This window comes from Anolis sagrei, chromosome 4 (genome assembly GCF_037176765.1).
Source record: "Anolis sagrei isolate rAnoSag1 chromosome 4, rAnoSag1.mat, whole genome shotgun sequence".
NCBI classification, from domain to species: Eukaryota; Metazoa; Chordata; class Lepidosauria; order Squamata; family Dactyloidae; genus Anolis; species Anolis sagrei.
The window spans coordinates 105,106,824-105,123,956 of NC_090024.1; the positions used below are offsets into that span (position 1 = coordinate 105,106,824).

Genomic DNA, 17,133 nt, shown 5'->3' on the forward strand with positions numbered 1-17,133 from the left:
CTATCCAACTGGAATGTGATCTTCCTCTTTTCCTACTGTCTTCTGTTGAGATGTGTACTAATAACATTAATACAGGCTTTCTCTTTCTAGACTTGTAGCATTGGTAACTATTTTCTGAACTGTTAGGTTATCCAGTTTTGGGATTCTAATGTATGCCTGTAGTATAGTGAACCATTGCCAACTGAATCTGTTTTGGTCTTCAGAAAATGTATGACAATGGAACTGGTTCTGGCAAACTTTTGATATCATTGGTTCAGATATGACAACAGCTGAAAGATGAAACAACTTTATCTAGATACTAAATTTGGGTTAGAGTAAAATGTGTCAGTCTTTACAATGCCAGCACAGCCATGTTATTTTGACTGTGACAGACTAATTTATATACTGAGGAAGAAATTCATTTTGAATTCACTTCAAAGTTAAGCATGCTTATGGCCCTTACTCAAAACAGCTCTAATGAGGATTGGACATACTTGGTGGAGAATGTTCTGATCTTGGCTTTGTGACCTTTAGTGTGCTTCCCTCAACCTTTTTTTCCAGGCTTTTTTGTGGAGGCTGAGAAGAAATTGTTAGATCAGGGGTCTTCAAACTTTTAAAACAGAGGGCCAGGTCACAGTCCCTCAAACTGTTGGAGGGCCGGGTTATAATTTGAAAGAAACATGAATGAATTCCTATGCTCACTACACATATCTTATTTGTAGTGCAAAAACCACTTTAAAACAATACTATAATTAAAATGAAGAACAATTTTAACAAATATAAACTTATTAACATTTCAATGGAAAGTGTGGGCCTGCTTTTGGCTGATGAGATAGAATAGTTGTTTTTGTTGTGTGCTTTCAAGTCATTTCAGACTTAGGTTGACCCTGAGCGAGGGCCGGGTAAATGACCTTGGAGGGCCGTATCCAGCCCTCGGGCCTTAGTTTGAGGACCCCGATCTATAAAAACAAGCAACAATCTATACTGAAGGCCTTTCACTTTATTTGCTTTCCTAATTCTTCAGGGCCAGGTAAAATACTTTGGAGGGCCGTATCTGGCCCCTGGGCCTTAGTTTGAGGACCCCTGGATTAGAGAAATTGGAGTAAAGGTTTAAAATGATGACTAGGAAAATAGTTAAGCTCCCTCTGTGCACAGGTTTTAAGTGTTTAGTGGAGCTGAAATCTTACCCTAGATTTTCTGAATTCTGAAACCTTTCATTACCATCCATAATATAATGTTACGTTGCATTCTTGGGAGTTTCATGATTGTTAGTTGGTCTTTTTGCTTTCTTTCATAGATATGTCATTTACTGAGACATGTTTCTGGAACAGAGCCTCTTGAAATTACTTGTCTACATGCAGAAGACACATTTCAGGTGACTGGGCCTCAGGTATGAGTAGTTTCCACCTTTCTGACCTTGAAAAACAGTTTTGTTGTATATTTGTGCTTATGGAATTTAAATATATGTTTACTTGGACTAGCAAAACTAGGAAGAGGTGTAAATGCTTCAGAGAGAAAAAGAAAAGGTGTAATAAAATGGATAACCTCTCTGGCACAATGGTAGCAACAACAATAGAGTGAATAAAGCTTTCCCTCCTGATGATGATTGTAGAAACCTTCACTAATTTATGGGTTTTCCTTCAACAAAATGCATCAAAACTGGCAAATATATCAACACATAACAATGCAAAAAATATAGTAGGATTGGGAGTAATAAGAGTGTTGTGTGTTTCTTAGAAAGCTTTGGATTCATGAACATCTTAATAATAAAACTTCTTTTGCCCGGGGGGAGGGGGGGGAACCTAGTTATGGGATCATTTTTAGTAACTGGTATTCCACAGCAACAGTTCAGGTGGAACAACAATTAGGGGTACCTAAATTTCTTCTAATTTTTGAAATCTAATGGGAATTATATTGCTTATACTTAATAATATAATTGAACTGTCTTTTTTTAATTACAAATTTAACAAAGCAATTGGATCAGAATGAATTTGCTTAAAATCTTCCAGTGAAATCCCTTAATGTTTGTAAGCCTTTGCTGAGTAAATGCTATGTTAGCTCTTTTTTTAAAAGAAATACAAATGAGAACTGTTTGTTCTTTGCCTCTGGGGATGGGTGTTGATTAGCAATTTCATGTTACAAAGCAAGATCCGCTTGTTGTCTTCAGATAATCTCTGCTGCCGAAACTCTGACTTTGCATCCTTCCAGTAAGATTGCAAAAGAAAATCTGGATGTCTTCTGTGAGGCTTGGGAGTCCCAGCTGAGCGATATGTCCCTGCTCCTAAGAGAAATCAGCGATGTGTTTGAAGGAAGACGAGGTGAGAGGGCTGTTCTGAGATACAGGCAACCTGCTGCTCTTAAATACAAGCTACCAGTTTACTACACACGCATTTTCTGAGTGCTGTAGTTGTAATGTAAAATATTTGCTTTCCTAAAATCTGTAATGACAACTTGGAGCCATTTTGTGCAACTAAAATGTGTATATAAGTTTGGAGGGCAGGCATCAAGCTCCAAAAACAAGGGACATATGTCAGAAAGACCCTCTAGACCATATGTCCTTAGAGTGGTGTTTGAACTATATCAGTTTGACAAGAATAGTCAGTTTGCAGACAGCTTAATTTCACAAGCCTTCTTCAAGTGATTAGCTCAAGCTTCTGCAAAAGTAATCAGTTTCTAACTGAGCAATATGCTAAATGGGGAGGAGATGAGGAGACATAGAGATGGTAGAGAGAGGAAAAGGAGATGTGTATGGCTACATTTGGTTTCTTGGCCCAATCCATCCCACTCTTGACATGCAGCCCCCATCCTGCAATAGATTAGCTCTGAGGGAGTGCTGTCCTCAAGATGAATTAAATTGCCCACCCCTAGCTGAAAGAGTCATGCAGGTTTCCATTACAGTTGTTAGCCCAGAAAACACTGGTGTACCTATGATGCCACATAAAGTGCGAATCAGTGCCTAAGTGCTTTGATAATGAATCTGAATCCATCTAGTCTTTTGTTTTCCAATGTGATTATGAATAGCATGCTGAGAGCAAGTCTTTTGTAATTTTAATTTTACTGCAGCCCCCTGAGACTGGCATGGAACACTTGAAAAAGTAGATTTTTTTCTACTTGAAAAAGAAAATAATCTATTGTTGTTTTGATATATGTTGTTTTATACATGTAAGGCATTGAATTTTGCCATTGATTATTTTGGGAAACGCTTTGAGTCCCCCTAGGGGTGAGAAAAGCGGTATATAAGTGCCCCTGGTGGCACAGTGGGTTAAAGCACTGAGCTGACCTGCTGAACTTGCTGACCGAAAGGTTGCAGGCTCAAATCGGGGTAGCAGCGTGAGCTCCTGCTGTTAGCCCCAGCTTCTGCCAACCAAGCACTTCGAAAACATGCAAATGTGAATAGATCAATTGGTACTGCTCTGGCGGGAAGGTAATGGCTCATGCAGTCATGCTGGCCATATGACCTTGGAGGTGTCTATGGACAACGCTAGCTCTTTGGCTTAGAAATGGAAATGAGCACCAACCCCCAGAGTCCGACGCTACTGGACTTAATGTCAGGGGAAAACCTTTACCTAAGTGCAATAAATAAAATAATAAATTTAATCTTTGCCTAACTATTCCCATAGATAATGCTGACTGAGAAGTGGTTTTTGAGCTCTGTATACCTCAAAGAGTTCTGTCTCCTTTGATTTGAGGAATGTCCCTTTGTCAGCACTGGCACTCCCGCACTTTGCCATAGGATGCTTGGGTAGGGTGGGGAAATTCATGCCTAGCAGTAGGCACATGCAAACCGCAGGGAAAGCTTTGAGAACAGCTTGTCCTACACTGGGGAGCTCTGATAGGCATCTAAGGAGCCCCGGGACATTGTAATTTGGAATCCACTATTCTAGAGGAACAGAGTTTTATTATAATACAATGAAGCAATTGTATAAACCTTGCTTTTCATGGCAGTGCAGCAATAAATTAACTTCAGAGACTTAATAGCAATACAAAGCAGTTGAAATATTTTTGTGAGGGAGTTATAAAGAGGCCTTTTTTCAGTCTGTCCAGAACTGTCCAATATTCTTGTAAAAGAAACACGCTTTATTTCTGTACTGTCTGCTTTCTTTCTACTCACTTCACAATGTAGTGAATGTAGCTATTTGATTTTTAAACTGCTCTCCTTTCTGCTTGGATGGGATCTCTCTGATGACTCTACACAACTTTTGGCCTATTTTCTGTGGTTGGTAAGTCACCTGGTATTTGTATAGCATGTAGAAAAGAAACTGTAAAAGTGCCTGTTTGTCTCTTTAATGTTCTTGCCCAAGGCACTGTAGTGGTATTTGTCTTTATACCTCCTTTCTAAGCATAATTTAATTTTCTTGAGAAGAGTTTCTCTTTGGGTTTTCAGGTTTTATGGAAGAAACTTTCTCGTCGAATTGTGCCATTCTTCATGTTATAAAAATGTAACGTCTCTGATGTATTTATTCAATTGTGTCTTTTACTGAAAACGTTCACTCAGGGCAAAAAAAAGAAGTTAGGTTTGACAAAATCAGATACTGCTATGTGCCAAAAGGGAGGCTACATCAAACCTGGTGTGCTCCCTATTCATACTGCATTGCCTTTCGGAGGACCTGTGTCCAGTCCACTGTATGGCATTTGGGAGTCCTATAGTGTGAGAAATGGACCGTGATTTAAAAATATGTAGTCCCTTCTCTTTCATGGGTGTTAAACAGATATGAGATTCTGCTATCACATATTTCCTTAGAATGATTGCCAGCTAGCTTGTATCTGTGATCCATTTTTCACATATAGTTCCTAGATGGTTTTACAACTTTTAAAAAAATTATCTCTGTGTGTGAGTGAAACAAGGCAACAATAAACATGCAGAAGAGAGTTTTAAAAAATCAAAAGTAGGATTAGACCTAAAAGTAGGAGCCCCCAGTGGTGCAGTGGGTTAAAGGGCTGAGCTTGTTGTCCGAAAGGTCGCAGGTTCGAATCCAGGGAGTGGCGTGAGCTTCCGCTGTCAGCCCCAGCTTCTGCCAACCTAGCAGTTCAAAAACATGCTTCGGCGGGAAGGTAACGGTGCTCCATGCAGTCATGCCGGCCACATGACCTTGGAGGTGTCTACAGACAACGCTAGCTCTTCGGCTGAGAAATGGAGATGAGCACCACACCCCAGAGTTGAACACGACTGGACTTAATGTCAGGGGAAAATCTTTACCTTTACCTTTTTTAGGATTAGACTAGGCATGGGCAAAGTTTGGCCCTCCAGGTGTTTTGGACTCCAACTCCCAGCATTCCTAATAGCCTCAGTCCCTTTCCTTTCCCCTCTCAGCGGCTGAGGGGGAAAAGGAAAGGGACTGAGGCTGTTAGGAATTCTGGGAGTTGGAGTCCAAAACACCTGGAGGGCCAAACTTTGCCCATGCCTGGATTAGACAGAAAACTGCATCAGAATGCAATCAGATGGTATGCATCTGTTTTGTATTATTGTATAGAAGCATCAGGGTAGAGCTTTTGTGTTCTTAAGAGACGAGTAGAAGAATTTCAGCCACTGCAATTTCTTTGCTTTGGTGACACTGGAGGATTGAACAGCAGCTACCAAATTTCTCAATTTTAGATGCAAACAGTTAAAGGCACTGGAGTTCCATCTTCAAAAAAAGATATTGGTAGCATCCTTGGCCAAATGATTAATCATGCTCAAATTGAAAGAAAGATTATATCCTGCCAGGCACTTGGTTTTAAAGGAGAACCGGATGTTATCTAGCCTTGCTTGTGTATTCAATAGAAAGTCAGCCATTTGTCATTGTATCTGTAGCTGTTAAAATGGGAGAAATTCTCCCTTTCCTACTTAAATCTGTATTGTTTTTCTGCTTCTCCTATTGTGGACTCTTGATCTAATACACATTTATAAGACAAAAATTATATGTAAATGGGAAAGTAGGTTTGAGATATATGAATAAGTGCTCTTTGGAAACAATATAAGGGAAATGTATTTCTATCCTATCTATGCTTTTCTCTCCTCCTTGGTATTGCTGAATTACCTTTAAAAGCACAGCAAGCATATTTGGCAAAGAGTTTCTCCTTTCTTCTATTTGGACCTTGTTTTTGTTTGATTGGCCTAAGATGAGAGATCTGAGAAAACTGAAGCAACAGTAACAAAAGGGGAACTTATTTTGATTTGTGTTTTTAGAATAAATGATTTTCACTAGGTTCTTGTGGGTTTTTTCGGGCTATAGAGCCATGTCCTAGAGGCATTCCTCCTGACGTTTCGCCTGCATCTATGGCAAGCATCCTCAGAGGTAGTGAGGATGCTTCTCTGAGGATGCTTGCCATAGATGCAGGCGAAACGTCAGGAGAAATGCCTCTAGAACATGGCTCTATAGCCCGAAAAAACCCACAAGAACCTAGTGATTCCAGCCATGAAAGCCTTCGACAATAAAATGATTTTCAATTCAAAGAAACAATTGTCCACAGGCCAATACTGTATATGTTTCCCACAGTAAATATTAGGAGCTGGTTCTCAGAGAGAGTACTACCAATATTGGGAGAGAAAGCTTATTCCAGAATAAATCCTGTTAATTCTAGGTTAACACATCTAGAACAGGACCCAAACTAGGAATGTTAGTTGTATGTACTTTAGTATACAGTAAACACAGAGACTGTGATCAGACAGTATTTCGCTACCATATTTCCCCATGGGTTAAGGAGCATGGGAAATGCCCACTGCATTGCTGTGGCAAACACAGTTTCTATATTTAGCATAGGCATTTGTTTATCTTATCTGAGATATACATTGCCCCAGATGCAAAAAGTGGAATAAATATTTAATATTTCCCTAAATTTCTTTTAAATTGGAATTCAAATCCAAAGCACACCTCTCCATTTTGGGAGCTATGCGTTGCACTTTAAACTATATTGTATAACATTGTCAATGAAATGTTTTCTATGTATTCTATATAAACTTAGGAAATGTATGTATTCTATGCACCTAAATTCTTTTGATGTTTTGTGCATTTGAAACAGTAAATGTATCCCTTAAGGAGAATGTGGGAGGGAGCAGCCTTCTAAATCAATTGGCTATATTTTGACAGTTTATATTAGAGTAAATTGATGACTTGGCATTCATAAAAGAATTTGGTGCAAAACTAGAAACATGAGGAGATATGATCCATTATCCAGAACCCCCAAATTCATTCATTTGTGGGCTAGTTTCCTACAGTTTGCCACTTGATTTACAAACATTATATTTTTTACAGTAATGTACTTTTTTAAAATGCCACTTTACAAATTTTGGGTTTGATATTTGAAATGTGATGGGAAAGGTATGTTTTTAATATTTGTGGGGCAAATATTCTTTGCTTTTGGTGGTGGTTAAAGGATGAAGACTAACCCAAATGTGCTGGACACTTTCTAATAAATGAAGTGTATTTTTACAATCAACAGTTTGGCTCAAACTTAATTTGTGTTCTCTTTACTTTATGGGAGAAAGCAGGAATGCACCGCCCCCATCCATGTACCCCCCAGAATGTTCTCAGCTATCTCCTGTCTTAACCAATTGTGGTTTACTCTTTCTCTTTCCATTTGACATATGTTCTGGGTTTTCCACAGCCCATTCAGAGTCCTTTCCACTTTAAATTTATGAGTGAGTGGAATATGGAATATTTTTATGTGCAGTTGTTGTATTATATTTTCAGTGGAAGTACTTGGGTTCTGGCAATTTTCAGAGGCTGAAGACTGAGCTAAAATGATGTGATTGTATCCAGTGTGGTTGTAACTATGTCCAGGAACATAGTCAAAACCACACCATCAGAGCTGCTCTGATGGTGGAATTATTTTCACCAGCAAAATCAAGTGGGTGATTCTCTATACAATCTTCTTACTCTGAAACCTCAAAAACCTATTCTGAAACATTAATATAACATCGGATTTAGGCCATCTCGAAGTACATTACCTTTTTCTTCCTTTTCCTTTTTCTCAAACATTTGATTAAAATCTGATACACTAAAATTTGGTTGGTTAAAAAGTCAGAATGGTTTGCTACTGTATGGTGGCCAGGGTTGGAAACATTTGCTGGGCAGGAAAGAGAAGTCATGTTTTGAAGGGGGGAAATGAGTAAATCATTATTTACACCTACACATAAGATCTGTGGGTTCAAGTGAAAGAGAATCTCCGGCCAGTCCCTCCTCCCTGCAAATGGAATACCACCTGGAAACCAGACGGAAGCATGCAAGGATTCTTTGGTGAACATATCCTTTGTATCTAAGTGAAACAACTCATATATACTATGGATTTATATATACTAAACATGGCTTTAACACAATGCATTTACCTCTTTAAATGCAGTTTTTAAAGTGATCTTGAGATTCATTTATCAAATCTGTAATTTTGCTGATGATTCAGAAGGTTAGATCAGTTTCATAAAAAGTATCCACGGGTTTTATTATTATTATTTTGCTTCCTTGGCGGGAACATGCATTTCCATGCTGGCTATGGTACAAAGGGAGCCCACTGCTCCACAAATGGCATGGAAATGGAGGCTGTTGATATTTTATCAGGCCAGCAGAAACATCTACCTTCTTTGCCAATCCACATAATAGAAGACAGAGGGACAGGAAAATCTCTTCTTTCTCCACGTGCGCTTTGCTACATTTCTTATTGATCCAGGAAGAAGCAACCTTCCTTCTCCAACAGATAGCATAGAAATCAAATATCCTTCCTTTGCTAGCTCAATTAATCCATTAAGGTGCCTGCACAGAATTAATGTTCATTTTTGGGAAACTGTGAATTGTTAAATAACATGTATTGGATAGGATCCCAAGGGTCACTTAGCCCAATCCCCTGTAGGAATCTGCCCCTTAAGCCATCTTAAGTGAATATCAATAAACTTTAGCTTATCCAGAAGCTATCAGAATTCTTTAAATAATGTCCATATGACCTTGAGAAGCCTGGAATATACACTTCATAGATCAGTGGTTCGCAACCTTTGGGCCCCAGATGCTTTGTCCTTCTACTTCCAGAAATCCTAAAAGCTGGTCAACTGGCTGGGTTTTCTGGGAGTTGGGGGCCAACTGGGGACCCACAGATTGAGAACCACTGGCATAGATATCTGAACTGTGGCTTGGCATAATGTTTGAAATGGTAAGCTATGGCCTGCTGTGAACCAGGATGCCACAATCAGAAGCCATGACTTAAGCTGGAATTTAATCCCATGCTAAGCACTGATTTGTTATGCAGTCTGTATTGACAAACTATAATTACATATGGCAGCGTCTTTATTTTCTGAAGCCGTTGAACCCCCAAAATATTATCAGTGAGTATATGGAAATAGACTTTAAAAACTGGTGTATTTCTTTTTGAAGGTCAAATCACAGTTTGAGATCTTAATTCTGTTTAGTAACTTTGGCATGACGCCTTGCCCGGCCGCCATGACACCGACTGCTCATAAAAAAGGAAAGGCAGTTCCTATGACACAATAATCATGGCATCATCAGGCGAAATGTAAGCAAGTAAAATTCCCTATGGCTCCATTAGAATATGAGTGTAGTATATGCTGACACTGATTTCAGCAGAACGAGCCTTTAAAGTATTCAGAGTGTGTCGGTATCTTTTTTACTGTGGCCCCTTCTATGCTGCCATATAATCCAGTTCAAAGCAGATAATCTGGATTTTATATGCCAGTGTAGAAGGTGCCTCTGTCATTTGAAATCTGCCCTTTTCTTCTGCAGTCTTAAAATGCTTTAATATATACTTTACTTGTGGCATTCTTATAGTAGATCATATTTTAGATGAAGAGTAAAGATTTTCAGCATTCTGGTTTTACAGAGGCTATTTTTGCAAGTTTGGATATTAAGATTTTAAACCAGTAATGTTTAGGTTCACAGCTCATCCTCTTAACTGTTGCCCTAGTTGTTATGATGTCAGCTTTCTTTCAACTGTAGAAATACCCCTCCTCTCCCCCAGTTGAGTGTTTAGAAAGATAGTGGGTCTATCTATCTATTTCAAGGCATCAGCCTCATTTTAAAAACATAAAAAATTTAAAATAAAGCAGACACTGCCATAAGAAGCCTCTCCATGAACATGAAAAGGCTCTTTCCCATGACCTCTCCAAATGGGCCTGCGATGGTGGTAGGATCAAGAGAAAGTCCTCCTCTGTCAATCTTAAACCTCTTAGGTTCATATGGAAGATTTTAGAATTACAGTTCTAGTGTTGGAGAGGTGGGGCTCCCATTCTCCTTGCCATGGCTTTCAATTATGATAGATGTAAGGAGTAGTAGAAAATCTCTTTTATACAGAAAGCAAATAGGCAAAATGCCAGTCCCATGTGATCTATGAAGAGGACTCATTAGAGGTAGGTTTAAAAAAAAACCTGAGAAAATTTTCTTGCATTGCCTCAAGACATAAAGCAAGTTGGGGGGCATGTATGAAATCTAAATGACCACTTTTGGTGTGTTGTTCTTAGGAGAGAAGCGTACATACCTGTCACTACCCAGGCCAGGGGTAAGTTCTTTATCTTTACTTATATGTTCATATGCAGAAAAATTAATTAGCCATTTTCCCATGTATTACCACATTTACCCATATTTTTTCACAAGCTGGAATACAGTGGCCAAGACCTCATTTTTGTTGGCCAGTTACAACCCCATTCTGACAACAAAAGTTGCCCTTTATTTGTTTAAAGCTGCTAAAAGGAGATCACAGTACATAGATCAGATTGGGGTACAGTGTAGGGGAGATGAGGATAGTCGATGTATATATCCACGGCTAAGCTACATTGGTTTCAAGCTGACAAATACCAGTATATTTATATTTTATTTTAAGAGGACTAAATGTATGTTGTATGTGGTGTTTGCATTGTCTGTTTTTGAGAAGGCCGACTAGCTAATCAATAAAAATTGTTCGGTTTTCTGTGACAGAAAAACACTTCACTGTGTCTGCGCTTCGCAGAGAAACCCATTTGCATTTATATATTCACTCGCTAAATCAGATTGTGAAAGATGGACAAGCCGTTATGAAATATTATGAAATGTTATTAAATGCAGCTTAGATGCCACAGCCACAAACATTGATAAGTTTCTGGATGCCTCTGGAAGACTCTCCTACCTCACCTGTGAGGGGTTATGAAGTACAGGCAGTCCCCGAGTTACAAACATCCGACTTACAAATGACTCCTATTTACAAACTGGGATGAGACAACAGGAAGTGAGTGAAATCTACCCCTAGGAAAATAAAGCCTGAAAAGGTTATGAGGGGAAAGGTGTCTCTGTTGGAATTCAACCCTACACGGCTCAAGTCTACAGTTCTCAATGAGGAACAGCTAGTTACTTAGGAATAGGCTGAGGGAATCCCTTCCCCCCGATTCCTGAATGACATTTGGAATATATCTATTTGTTATTATTTTTGTAAATAAATATTTTATACTTTTTAAAGATTGAACTCTGCACATTTGCCCCCAAAGCTTTAAATTCTTTTCCAGCCTCATCATTTCACGCTCTTCTTGCTGTGAGTTGAATGCTAAACTATAATATCCTGTTTGTATTTTGGATGCCCTGCTGTATTTTGGGGAGTTTTCCCTAATAGTCTACACTGAAACTTTATCGTCAATTGTTCAGTTTCCAACTGGAGAGCAAAGGATTGGTGTTTCTATCCTCTGCAAAGCCACAATAATAAGCAGCACCCATGTTGCAAGTTGTTGTTGAAATTTCACTTGCTGACAGGAGGGAGGTGAAAATGCAACCCTTCTTGCTTACTGAATGGCAGTTGAATGAAACCTTCTTTGCTCAATCCAGAGGCTGGCTCTTAATGTGGGGAGGTAATTTTAAAAGCATTAAAACAACATATAGGAAGAAACTACATGTTGATGGGAAAGAGTAGTTGCCTTCTTTAAACAGTAATTCACTACTATATTCCAACCTTAAGAAATGGGGCTACAAAGTGGAATCCACGACATGTGAGTGTGGAGAAGAACAAACCACAGACCTCCTACTGCAATGCACCCTGAGTCCTGCCACATGCACAATGGAGGACCTTCTTGCGGCAACACCAGAGGCACTCCAAGTGGCCAGTTACTGGTCAAAGGACATTTAATAGAATACCAAGTCTGCAAATTTTGTGTTTTGTTTGTCTGTCTGTTTTTTAATGCAATACAACTGTTTTGGTTTGCTCCTGACACGATAAATAAATAAATACTACTATATTATATCATTAACACCTGTTTAGTCAGTAATATCTTATTTCTGATGGTAGCTTTCTTAGACTCTAAAATTTAAAATAAATAGTCTACTGGAATCAAATCCCATTCAGTAAACTTTTTTTTCATTTTTTAACAGAAACATAATTCAAATTTGAAAGCTTTAAAGCCAGTCAGACTTGACAGTGAGGTAAGATGCTGGTTATATATCTACTGATACTTATTTACACTATTTATTGGCCTATGAAGAAAAGAGAATAACTCTTATGTCATTCTCAGGAACAAAACAAACTTGGGAAAGTAGGCTTAGAACTGCATAAGCTGGCAATTCGTGTTGACTCCGAGATGGAGAAATGGGAAGACCCAGAAAATGAGATCGTACGACATGCTCAAGGCCTATCCAGCATGGCCTATTCCATGTATTTATTTACAAGGTAATCACAAAATGGGCAGAGAGGGAGGATTATTAAAGAAAAAACAATATGTAAAAGGTAGATAGTCATTCTTGTGAATCTTTCTCTTTTCTGTGTTCCCCCATGTCCCCACCCACATCTAAATTTTCTTTTCCTTTTAATGTTATTTTAAAGTCTAAATGACACATTATGCAAAAAAAAATGAATTGAAAATTGAAAAAATACATATTGCTTGCCTTTTGAAGAAACCAGTCAAATGCTTTCTTGGAGTATCAATACTGAGGTCCCCTAATGCTCTAGCATGCAGTGAAATAAAGCAGGCCACAGTTGTTTCCAAAGTTGCCACAGTTAAGCATATTTCAGATTCCATACAGTTCAAGAGTTTGATTTACTATATTCCTAACCCAATTCCCACAATCCCCAACTGGGAGTATGGATTCTGAGTGGGGCTGAGACTTCTGGGAAATAGGTCTGGTGAACAACAGCTCTAAAAGACTCAAAGATAATTGCTAGAGAACCTTGTATTCCTGATTTTTTTTTTCATTCAGATGATTTGATAAGATACTGTAGGTAGAGTCCAAAAATGTGAGAATTGTTTGGCAGTTATTTCAAGTGTCTGTTCTTCCCTATTCTGAACCTAATCTAGGCAAATATTATTGCTGACATTCTGCATTTCCTCCATGGTTGAAATTATCTGTTCAACCCTCTGCAAATGGCTATATTTGCAAAGAGCTTGCTTTTTTGTGTGTGAGACTGCGGGTTCCTTAATCCAATCTTCTGCATATTTCCTCAAAAATAAGTGCCATTGATTACAAATAGGCTTGTGCTTAAGTGTGGACATGATTCCAGACCAAGTCCTACAAAACCAGCTGCTCTGTTGTGGATACAAAATTACTGTGGTTTTCTTATGATACTGATCCCCAGTCTTTCCTAATCTAGCCATCGAGATAACAGTAGAATCATTCTTGAATGATTGAATCTTTTAGTCTTCTTAGGTCCATAGGAATTGTAGGTTAAATTATATTCAGGCTGTTGATGAAATTGCATTTTCTTTTCTTTTATCCATTTTAGAGGGGAGGGGTTGCTGAAGACGACCCAGGATTTATTTCAACAAGCAGAGGTAACAAGGCAACCAAAATGAAATTTTAGTTTTGGGCAATGTACTTTGGGCAGTGAAAATGTTGCTGAGGCCCCATCCGGCATTTTCCACAAACTATTGCAAGAAACTATTTGTGAATGTCGTTCGGAGCAGGGGTTGGAGTCCTTGGCCATATCAATGTTCTGCATGTCAATTTCTAGAAATCCCATCCAGCTTGGCCAGTGGTGAAATATTATAAAAGCTGCAATCTAAAATATCGAAAGACCAATAGTTTCTTACCCTAGAAATTTGGTTGTCTCGTAATGCACAAGTATATGCAGAGTATTATTACAAATTTTAAAGCTGTTACCTAAATGTGCTTGTTACGAGCTTCCAGTTTGTGGCCCATTAAGCCAAACACGACTCATCAGCTATATTTGGGAGCTCAACATTAAATGGCTTCCTGGGACTGGAAAAACATTAGGAATGCTGCCAAATCCATCCTTTTCTGAACTGTATTTGACTAGTTGAGTCACAGGCAGCAGGCCGAGCATATGTAGTGAAGGGAAGAGAAAGGGGTAGAGTTTTTTTGTTTTTATTTGGAAGAAAGGCTCAATTTATCTCTCTTTTTCTGTTTTAGGCCTTTGCAACAGAAGGATTAAAGCTTGCCTCGACTCTTCTTTCATTTTCTAATCAGGTACCTTACAATTTCCAAAGATTGAAACTCATGCTTCTTAGCGATCTCTTTGTCTTTGTCATTTTGTGCTAAAATAGCCATTGTATTTTTCCTCACATCTTACAATCTTCTTCCAGATGATATAGTGTGCCTACCCGATGATGGTGATGATAATAATAATAATTATAATACATTGTACTACTCTCCTGATGGCTTGAGATGGGGTGCCTCTCCTGATGCCTTGAGATGGAGTACACAAAGCCAAAACATATTAGTGTAAAATACATACAATAAAATCTATATAAATAAAAATGTAATGTTTGTGGGATTAACATAACTCAGACACCACTGGACAAATTGACACCAAATTTGAACACAAGACAACAACTAAAGCAATCTATGTCCTTCACTCAAAAATAAACAAAAAAATTAACTGGAAAGAACTTAAACCCCCACAAGCCTAAATGACTATATAGAGCATGCGTTAAAAGAACACCTTCCCCACCCCTCCCTCCTGCAGGAGGGAAAAATACCCAACAGCTGAGAGAGGTAGCTTGAGAGCGAGAGGGAAAGGTGGCTGGTATATCCCTCTTGCTACCCCTGCGTCTCTCTTCCCAAAGGATTCAGAGAGCGGGAGGGAGGGAGGGATTGAGGGAGAGAGAGAGAACACTCTCCTCCAGATCTATGCCCTACCTTTCCTTCTTTTCCTTTCCTTTCCTTTTATTTCCTTTCTCTCTTGGGTCTTGGCTGTTTTTGTTCCAAAGATATTTAGCCCTGTGCTCCTTCTATTTTTAATCACTTTTATACTAGTTTATGCAATGCTTTTGATACGAAATAAATAAACATCTATAATAATAATACCTACATGCCTTTAATAATATTTATGTCTATAATAATATCTATACATCTGTAATAATAACAATACCTAGATAATATCTTTGAACTGGGTTATATGGCAGTGTGGACTTCAGTAACCCAGGGCCCTTCCACACACCCATATAACCCTTTTGCCTCAAGGAGACTGAAATGGACCTGTATTAGGTTGACACTTTGCTACTTCAGTTGTGTATTGATAGCTTAGAAACCAGCTCTTCCTCTCTCCTTTATTTCCCATTTCTCCACAATTGCCCACAGCAACGCTTGGCCAGGTACAGCTAGTACATAGATAAAAACACACCAATATAAAAAAAAATACACCAAATGCATTTACCAAATTAACATATAGCAACAATAGAATGTAAATCAAAACTCATGATTGAAAGTTGACTGGGTAGGCCTGCCAGAAGAGATGGGTCTTCAATTGGGTCTTCAATTTTGACAGCTCAGCTAGCAGGTTGTTCCAAAGTCTTGGAGCAGCTGATGAAAATATCCTCTGGGTGACAGTCACCGGTCAGGTTCGGGCTGGTTGGAGGAAGCTTCCCCCAGAGGACCTCAGTGCCTTAAAGGACAGATCTTGCTGGAGAAGGCAATCCTACAGGCAGCTTGGACCCAAACCATTATGATTTATATCCTGCTTTTTCTCTCTTAAAAGAGAGACTCAAAGCATCTCACAATAAAACCAATACAATACAATCTTAATATAAAAATATACAAACATTAAAATTGATTTAAATATAAACAATATTAAAATTAAACAGATAAAACTCTTAAAACCAATTAACATATTCATAGCTGTCCAACATCTCTTTCAGCTAGAAGATGATGACAAACCATTGCTTCTGCAAGAAATTGACAAGATGGTCCCTGCATATCAACAGCTTCAGGTAACAGCTAAAACCCCTGTCCAGGGTAAGACTGCAACTTTTACAAAGGTAAGTTGTTTAGTATCTCTTAAACAAAGTCTGGCTTCAGATTTTTGTGTGCAGTTTTATTTTTGTTCTATTACAAAACCCAGTGTTTGATTGTGTATGTTAAATCCTGAATAAATTGTGCAAACAACAAGTGTGCTTTTCAAGTTCTTCAATGAAGCCATTTTCAACTTATTTATTTATTTATTTGCTGCTCTTATATACCGCAATTCTCAGCCCAAGGGCAACTTGGATGGAACCTTCTTGTAACTATAATGTCAAAGCAAAGGCTGGAATACTGTACCAGTTAATCTATAACTAGCTGCCTGGAAACACATTTGAAAAGCCGTTTTAGAAATCAATCACAATTCTGCGCTTCCCCTCAGTGGCTTGTCACCATGTTGGATGCACCAATTGGTGGAATATCCTCATACTTTAAGTTAGCCCGTTAAAGCCATTCCAGCAAGTTCACATTAATGCTTGTTTCACAGCATTCTGAAAATAGCAAATGCTGTTTTCTTTTCCCAACAGTCATGAATAATAGGCTCTTGGGTATAGAGAAAGAAGGACACAGTTTCCATTTCAAGAATTCTCACTAATTTATCTTTTCACCAGTGAAGTGTTGAAATTATATTTAATTGAAAACCAGACAGGTTAGACTTGAGTCAACATTTTTAAGACACAACTGAACTTAAAGTTCTGCAGAAAGCCAGTTTAAATGAGCAAGTACACTGTTTAGCTTTGTGCAGTTCTTGTTTATTTCAGCATGAAAAAGTACTCCCAGTTCAGGAGGGGAAAATCCTAAAGGGAAAACATGCAGTAGAGTGTGAACGACTACTACTAGATGTGCTTAACAGCAAATGTACTTTTTACAGAAAATGTTTCATAAACTTATATGACAAAGTTATCTTCTGTATTTAGGTAGACACCTGTATTCATAATGTAAAGTGTATTCTGGATATCCTGGCTCAGGTTCTTCCACTCAGCTGCAAGTTGCATAGAAAGGTGAGTTGATAAGCATGTAAATGTGTCAAAAT

General features: G+C 38.5%; 1 protein-coding gene across 1 annotated transcript in view; it reads left to right on the top strand.

The window, feature by feature from the left end:
* Nucleotides 1-17,133, top strand: part of CTNNAL1 (catenin alpha like 1) — a 61,038-nt gene that overhangs the window by 43,094 nt on the left and 811 nt on the right. Inside the window, exons 10-18 of the mRNA XM_060774635.2 lie at nt 1,277-1,369; nt 2,147-2,297; nt 10,415-10,452; nt 12,282-12,332; nt 12,422-12,576; nt 13,627-13,675; nt 14,274-14,330; nt 16,001-16,120; nt 17,018-17,101. Of these exons, the coding sequence (XP_060630618.2) occupies nt 1,277-1,369; nt 2,147-2,297; nt 10,415-10,452; nt 12,282-12,332; nt 12,422-12,576; nt 13,627-13,675; nt 14,274-14,330; nt 16,001-16,120; nt 17,018-17,101 (798 nt within the window). The remainder of the gene's footprint in view (nt 1-1,276; nt 1,370-2,146; nt 2,298-10,414; nt 10,453-12,281; nt 12,333-12,421; nt 12,577-13,626; nt 13,676-14,273; nt 14,331-16,000; nt 16,121-17,017; nt 17,102-17,133) is intronic.